General features: G+C 38.2%; 1 protein-coding gene across 1 annotated transcript in view; it reads right to left on the reverse strand.

Moving 5' to 3' along the window:
• Window positions 1–2867: 2867 nt before the first annotated feature.
• LOC116036669 (ras-related protein Rab-8B) overlaps window positions 2868–8672 on the reverse strand; it is a 16542-nt gene continuing 10737 nt past the window's right edge. The window contains exons 4-8 of the mRNA XM_031280253.2: window positions 6054–6131; window positions 5675–5764; window positions 5526–5591; window positions 3389–3439; window positions 2868–3227 (exon numbers count right to left, since the gene is read on the reverse strand). Of these exons, the coding sequence (XP_031136113.1) occupies window positions 3123–3227; window positions 3389–3439; window positions 5526–5591; window positions 5675–5764; window positions 6054–6131 (390 nt within the window). The 3' untranslated portion in view covers window positions 2868–3122. The remainder of the gene's footprint in view (window positions 3228–3388; window positions 3440–5525; window positions 5592–5674; window positions 5765–6053; window positions 6132–8672) is intronic.

The raw sequence follows: 8672 nt of genomic DNA on the forward strand, positions 1-8672 counted from the left end.
TTTTTGTAGAAACAGATGGCTTAGGTGAATGCTTGCTAATGTATCTGCCACCTGCTATCTCAATTCAATAAGCTTTATTGGCTGTCTCTCTCACTCATTCACTCACTCACTCACACCATGTTTCACACACATTTGCCATAAAAATGGTGATCTCAATAGGAACAGAACTGTATGTAACTGTATGTGTGCCTTGCTTTTTTGTTGTTTCTAAGTTCTGAGCTGGATTACTGTGTTTCATACTAGTTAAAATGTTAAAATCATCTTTCTTCTCATACTTGGTGTTCACGTAAAGAATGTTGTCTTTGAGAGCCTTCTCTCTCTCTAGTATCAACACAGACTGGTATCCATTATCCAATTGTCAATGTGTCTACAGTGAACTTTAAAGATATGTAGTCTACAGCTGGGGATTGATTAAAGAACTAGATTGTTGTATTCCCTATTATAATGTATTGTTATGCGTTTGCACTTTCTATCTGGACACGGAGCATAATAAACATGCAACCTGTTAATTATCATTACCTGTGAAACTGTTGATTTTCTACATGGCAGGTAAATTAATATTGTCTTTTTAGACCATTGGTATTGACTTGTTTGAGTTCTTTTATTGGTAAAGGCAAGGGACATGGGCGTCACCATCATATATATATATTTATTTATCATATATCCCCCTATGAAGGCTACATTTATGATCATTTCATAACAGTTAAGCAGAAAACAGTGCCCTTGTAGCCTAGGCCTAACTACCTGTGGTCACCTGTGTGGCTGTTTTAAAACTGAGCAGCGCTCCTCTGCATCAACAGCTCACAACGTCTTGTTTTTAATGTTTTGGCCTACATAAAATAGTGAATAACAAATATGACTTGATATGTGTGAAAAATTGAAATTTACACACACAAATTGATCATTGTGAATGATTAGGGATCTCCAGCTGGTCACCCTAAAATGCACCAGAATGCAGGAAATCACATCTACGAAATTCAAAATTTTCTGGGGGAGGACCCCCAGACCCCCCCGCACAAACAGCCCCACCTACAATATTTTTCACCAGCCGCCACTGCTATACTGTGACTTTTTAAAGTATTCGACATATTATACTATGACATTTTTTGGGACTTTTTCCGACATCCTATACGATGACTTTGAACAGTGATGAGAGGGTTTTAGAGATTCAGAGACAGAAAAAGAAACCAGTCAGACGATAGAAAAAGTTGTTTATTTTACAATCAGCTGCTGCGATGACATCACAGAGCAGGAAATGGAATGAATATGCAAACTGAAGATTTAAAGATGGTTAAAATTTAAACTGGTTTTCACAATAAGAGCTTCTTTTATTTTCCTGACAAACTCCAAAAAAAAAGATTTTTCATAAATGTCAGTTGTGAGCAGTCTCAGAAACAGGAAGTGGGTTAAAGCAGACACAAGAGATGAATATACAATATTATTATTATTAATATTATTATTAATAATACTGCTGCAGTGAGTCTGTAAACAACACGTTTCACAACGTTTGTATAAAAACTTTTTACATTTTACCTTCCTTCAAAATCTCAAAAGCACAGAAAATAAACATTTTAATTATAATTAATATTATAATATAATAATATATTATAATCTAATTAATCTCTGATTCTTCAGGCAGCAGAAACTATTAAAATAATATAACAGTTGCATATGAATATAACTCTTAACACATGAAATACAAAAATAAGAATTCAAACAAATTCCTCTGAAATGTTAAAAAAATGAAAATAAAAATTAAACTTTTCTTAAAAAGTATTTTTCCTTCGAGTGGTTTCAAGTTAAAGCAACAAAGAGATAAAAACTTCAGTTATTTGATTAAAAACACAAACCGAAGCAAAACTCAATGTTTTTACTTCACTTTTATCTCTTTTTTAAATTCGCAACGAATGAAATATGATATAGATAAGCCCCGCCCCTTATATGTTTAAACCACGCCCCTTCATGTGTGTGTGTAAGCCCCGCCTCTTTCTACACTGCTTTTTACGTAACATAAAAACAGCCCCTGAAATCAACATCACCAAACTTCACCAGACTCCATGTAAATAATCAGGACTTTTATCATCGTAAAACACACTTCATTCAAAGTGGACAGAAACTAAATAAAACTATCAAAAGCCGTCTTGGTTCATCTTTCCACTGTTCCAACAATCACCACTCTGGCTTGGTTGAAATAAACCCTTAATTCACCCATTTACATGTGGAAATATGCTGGCTCTATACACGCTAAAAGTCCTGATTATTTACATGGAGTCTGGTGGGACAACAGAACTTTTAGTGGACGCTAACTGCTGCTGAACATTAGTCCTGTAGGGTTACATTACAGCTTGTTTCTTCTTTAATACTGGACCAGTATATGTATGTATGTATGTATACTGGACCAGTATATGTATGTATGTATGTATACTGGACCAGTATATGTATGTATGTATGTATGTATGCATGTATGTATGTGTGTACACTGGACATACATACATACATATACTGGACCAGTATATGTATGTACGTATGTATGTATGTGTGTGTGTGTGTGTGTGTGTGTGTGTGTGTGTGTGTGTGTGTGTGTATGTGTGTGTGTGTGTGTGTGTGTGTGTGTGTGTGTGTATGTATGTATGTGTGTGTGTGTGTGTGTGTGTGTATGTATGTATGTATGTATGTATGTGTGTGTGTGTGTGTGTGTGTGTGTGTGTGTGTGTGTGTGTGTGTGTGTGTGTATGTATGTATGTATGTATGTATGTGTGTGTGTGTGTGTGTGTGTGTGTATGTATGTGTATATGTTTCTGTCTTTGTGAAGCACTTTGGTGCAAAAAGTATCAGATTTTAAAGTGCTTTACGAATGAAATAAACTTGAAACTTAATTAATGTAAGTAACAGAGCATGTTTTAAATATAAATGTGTGTATAACGTAACAGATTACAGAGATATATGTTATATAATCTACATACTATCTGTGAGATTGTTCAGTCTTTGGTTCAACAGTTTCAGATTTCTCTGTTTGGATTTCAAATTTAAATGAAGATAAAAAACTTTACAGATAAAACAGAGATCTCTTCAGAAGAAGGTGACAGGAAGTAGAAATGTTCCGGAAGCTTCTGAAGCAGAAATCACAGCAGAGAACACCTGAAGAAATTCTTCTTGGAGCGAGACTCAGTGATTTTAACCTGCCCTCCTCCTCTTCCTCCTCCTCCAACCAATGGGCTGCTGTCGTTCTGAGAGAGAGAGAGAGAGAGAGAGGGAGGGAGAGAGAGAGAGAGAGAGAGAGAGAGAGAGAGAGAGAGAGAGAGAGAGAGAGAGAGAGAGAGAGACACAAAATAAGATTATTCCTTATTCTTCTCTCTCCCTCTCTCTCTCTCTCCATCTTTAAACTCACCATCTTCCTGTTGAGTCGAGTCATGATGTCTCTGCCCAGTGTGTAAAAACCCTGCAGAGAGAAAACATCTCATTAGTGGGAATGCTGTTCAACAGCATTCCAACTATTGTTATTCTGTTCTTTATATTTTCTTATATCTTATTCCGTACGTATTTTGGCTCTCCGTAACTTCTGCATACGTTCGTTTTCACTGGTCATCACCCTTTCACAGACAGTTGAATTGAATACTACAGGCAGTAATATGAACATTGGTCTATAGCTTTGCGTTCCACTTCTGTCTCTCTGTCTCTGTCTCTCTCTGTCTGTCTCTGTCTCTCTGTCTGTCTGTTTCTTGTTTTTATTCCCTCTTCTGTACTTTTTTTGGCTCTCCGTAACTTCTGCATACGTTCAGCTATTAAAACCATTCAACTTTTAAAATGTTCAGCTCTTTCAGCTAATGACGGGACTTCTTCAACTTTTTTCTACTATTTATACTTTTTTTAAATATTAAGAAATTTTCAGGTAATTCATTTCAACTTTCATCTTTGACAGTATTACAGTTCAGCTTCTAGCTTTTCTAACAATGTATTTTAGCTCTTCACTTATTTAGGTAATGCAGTTTAGCTTCCAACTCTGACAATTTTCCAGATGTTTCAGCAGTGCAGTGCATTTGAGGTTTAAGATTTTTCATACAATTTGTTTCATATTTCTGCATTTGTGAGTCATTATCAGTTAGAAAATATACTCAGACCTCACAATGTTCTACATCTTTTGTCATTTTTCAACTTTAAAAGCCGACAATTCAGTTTAGCGTCAACTTTTAACTTTTTAATGAAATTCATACTGATTAAAACGATTTCCCCTTTTTCAACTACACTCACTACTTCAACTTCTTCTTACGGATTTAAGCTATTCATCCAGTTTAGCTTTAGCAATTCAGCTATTCAGCATTCCCACGCATTTTCTGCAGGAAATGCATTTTCTAGTTTCTCATATCTTATTCTGTACGTTTTTTGGCTCTCCGTAACTTCTGCATACGTTCAGCTATTAAAACCATTCAACTTTTAAAATGTTCAGCTCTTTCAGCTAATGATGGAGCTTCTTCAACTTTTTTTCTACTATTTATACTTTTTTAAATATTAAGCTTTTTAACACTTTTTTTTTTAAACATTGAAGTCAATGAGAGCATGCTTCAAATCCTTAAAAATCTTCTTCCGTTCCCAAAATGTATAGCTCCTTCCTACTTTCACCTACAGACGCCAAACAAATTTTAAAATGTTCACAAAATATTCAGCTATCCGGCTATTGCTTTTCAGTTTGATATCTTTTACAGTTTTTGTGAAAAAGATGTTTAAGTTTAGCGATCATTTCAGGATATTTTTACGTTTTTAATGAGTGTGTTTTGCGCCAGCTAGAGTGGATGATGTCATCGCCTTAAAAAAAATATCTTTGTCCCTTCTCTATAAATTGCTCTCACGCCCACAATATCTACTTGTCATACACAATTTATACATCAGAACGTAGGTATTTTGTCTAGTTTCAGGCAATGTGCTCAGTTATCTGATTTGACATACTTTTGGCTCGTTGAGCTTCAAAATGACAAGAGTTCCACATCTTCCTCCATTCGCTGCCCTGTTTAACATTCTCCACATTTCTGAGCAAAACACAGAGCGAACCACTTTTTTAAATCGCTGATATGCCCACATTTTTAAGTTTATCAACATACATTTTATATGGATGTGTTCATAAAGGCCTTGTCATGGTCACGATTACATCACTTGACTGATACCCCTTATCGTTTTAGCAGTCTGAGCCTTTATTTGAGAGCTTGCTCTCAGTGTCTTTAAATAGTTCCAGTGTGTGCACAGGTGGCAGTTTAACAGCAGGTGACACGGTCACTTTTCCCCAGACATAAAAAATCATTATATATTGTCTGTCTTTTCTCACACAGAGGCGCACACACACACACACACACACACACACACACACACACGCAAACACACTCAGACACAAACAGACACACACACATATACACACATTATCATGCTGAGTCATGATAAAGTGCTGAGTCATGATAACGTGGTGCTGAGTCATGATAAAGTGGTGCTGAGTCATGATAAAGTGCTGCGTCATGATAAAGTGCTGAGTCATGACTCACCTCCTCCACGTTGAGGCTGGACTTGGCGCTGGTTTCCAGGAACTTGATCCCGTAATCGATGGCGAGCTGAACAAACAGGAAGCCAAACTTTATTTAGTTAAATAATGAATCAGATGTGGGAATGAATGTGTTCAGAAAGGAGGACATACCTTCTCTCCTCTCTCCTTGGACACCTGTCTCTTGTCGTTCATGTCACATTTATTACCCAGAATCATCCTCTCCACATCTGAGGACGCATGCTGGACACACACACACACACACACACACATCACACACATACACACACACACACACACACACACACACACACACACACACTATTTAATGTCAAAACTTCTTATTTAACAAACACACAGCTATATTTAAGTTAGGACAGACAGACAGACAGGCAGACAGACAGGCAGACAGACAGAGAGAGAGACAGGATTCCTCCGAGGGGAAGTGAACCACTAACACAACTCAGCATCTGTCATGTGATGATGTCATGTGATGATGACATGTGATGATGTCAGAGGGGGCAGGGTCTACCTCCTCGATGTTGCGTATCCAGTTCTTGATGTTGTCGAAGGATTTCTCGTTGGTGATGTCGTACACCAGCATGATGCCCTGCAAACACAAATCACAGCCTCAGCTTCCTGTTGGTCCGTCCAATCAACACGAGAGATCAGAACCACAGTGACCAATGAAGAGTATACAATTATAAAATAAATTAAAGCTGCAAGCAGCGATGAACGGGCCCTGGCCTTCTTGCAGTCGGGGGTACTGGCAGACGCAACATCACATGTAGACCACACATTCTAAGTTTCATGTAAATCGGAATAACTTTTGCCAAGATACAACCGTTCGTGTTTTAACAGCCTCCTACAGGAAGTTGTTCCTGCATAACTTGCGCATTGTTTTAGCTATCAAAATTCTTTTTATAACTTTTAGTCACGAGGGTCCACCGAGTCTATATCCAAGTTTTCGTGCAGATTGGACTCACGGTCCAGGAGGAGTTAGACAAAGTACGTTTCCCATATATCGCGATGTGGCTAATTAATAAAAAAAAATTCTAACAGCGTCACCTAATGGCCAATTCACTCTAAATTTGGCATGGGTGCTCAAGCCCCTATGCGGAACAACTGTGTCATGTTTGGTGTCAATTAGAATAAATCTTGGTAAGATACGCAACTTCCTTTTTCGACAGCCCCCTACAGGAAGTTGGTCCTCTGTAACTTGCGTATTGGGTTAGCTATCAAAATTCTTTTGATAACTTTTTGTCATGACGGTCCACCGAGTCTACGTGCACATTTTTGTGCAGATGGGACTCACGCTCGAGGAGGAGTTAAAAAAAGTAGGTCTCGGTCAAACCGAATTTGCTAATTAATTAAAAAAATGAAAATAGCGCCATATAAAGGCCGATTCACGCCATATTTGGCACACAGCCTCATTGGCACATGCGGAACAACTTAAGTTTTGTGTCCCTCGGAATAGCCGTTGGCAAGATACAACCGTTCCTGTTTCCACACCCACCTACAGGAAGTTGGTCCTCCAAAACTTGCGCATTGTTTTAGCTATTAAAATTCTTTTGAAACATTTTTGTCACGAGGGTCCTCCGAGTCTATATGCAAGTTTTGCCCTCGCCTTCTTGCAGTCGGGGGTACTGGCAGACGCAACATCACATGTAGACCACACATTGTAAGTTTCATGTAAATCAGAATAACTTTTGCCAAGATACAACCGTTCATGTTTTAACAGCCACCTACAGGAAGTTGTTCCTCCATAACTTGCACATTGTTTTAGCTATCAAAATTCTTTTTATAACTTTTAGTCACGAGGGTCCACTGAGTCTATATCCAAGTTTTCGTGCAGATTGGACTCACGGCCCAGGAGGAGTTAGACAAAGTATGTTTCCCATATATCGCGATGTGGCTAATTAATAAAAAGATTCTAACAGCGTCACTTAATGGCTGATTCACTCTAAAATTGGCATGGATGCTCAAGCCCCTATGCGGAACAACTGTGTCATGTTTGGTGTCAATCAGAATAAATCTTGGTAAGATACGCAACTTCCTTTTTTGACAGCCCCCTACAGGAAGTTGGTTCTCTGTAACTTGCGTATTGTGTTAGCTATCAAAATTCTTTGGATCATTTTTTGTCATGACGGTCCACCGAGGTGTACATTTTTGTGCAGATCGGACTCACGCTCCAGGAGGAGTTAAAAAAAAGTAGGTTTCGCTCAAAGCGAATTTGCTAATTAATTAAAAAAATAAAAACAGCGCCATATAAAGGCCGATTGACGCCATATTTGGCACACAGCCTCATTGGCACATGCGGAACAACTGTCTTAAGTTTTGTGTCCCTCGGAATAGCCGTTGACAAGATACAACCGTTCCTGTTTCCACACCCACCTACAGGAAGTTGGTCCTCCATAACTTACGCATTGTTTTAGCTATTAAAATTCTTTTGAAACATTTTTGTCACGAGGGTCCTCCGAGTCTATATGCAAGCTTTGCCCTCGCCTTCTTGCAGTCGGGAATACTGGCAGACGCAACATCACATGTAGACCACACATTGTAAGTTTCATGTAAATCGGAATAACTTTTGCCAAGATACAACCGATCATGTTTTAACAGCCACCTGCAGGAAGTTGTTCCTCCATAACTTGCGCATTGTTTTAGCTATCAAAATTCCTTTTATAACTTTTAGTCACGAGGGTCCACCGAGTCTATATCCAAGTTTTTGTGCAGATTGGTCTCACGGCCCAGGAGGAGTTAGACAAAGTATGTTTCCCATATATTGCGATGTGGCTAATCATGGCTAAGCTCCCAGGTGTTTATGTGGGCGCCAATTTTTGTGAGTTTTCGTATATATTGAGGCCGTCAAAAATGTGCCCAAGTGCTAAAGCCAATTAGGGGGTGGTATAGAGCAACCATACCACTCCCAAGCCTACATGTGAATTCAGATGAAAGAGTTTACTATTGTGCACATGGCTGCAAAATCTTGAGAGTTTTCATGCATCTTAAAGTCCTCAAACAAGTGTTCGTAAAATGAAGATTTTTACACGAAAACCAATATTTCGGAGATTATAGAATTTTGTAATTTTTTCTAAAAATAGCACCATGGACTTGAAGATGAGACCTATGTTCCCTCAAAAGTTGGTATATT

Source organism: Sander lucioperca, chromosome 3 (genome assembly GCF_008315115.2).
Source record: "Sander lucioperca isolate FBNREF2018 chromosome 3, SLUC_FBN_1.2, whole genome shotgun sequence".
In the NCBI taxonomy this organism is placed as follows: Eukaryota; Metazoa; Chordata; class Actinopteri; order Perciformes; family Percidae; genus Sander; species Sander lucioperca.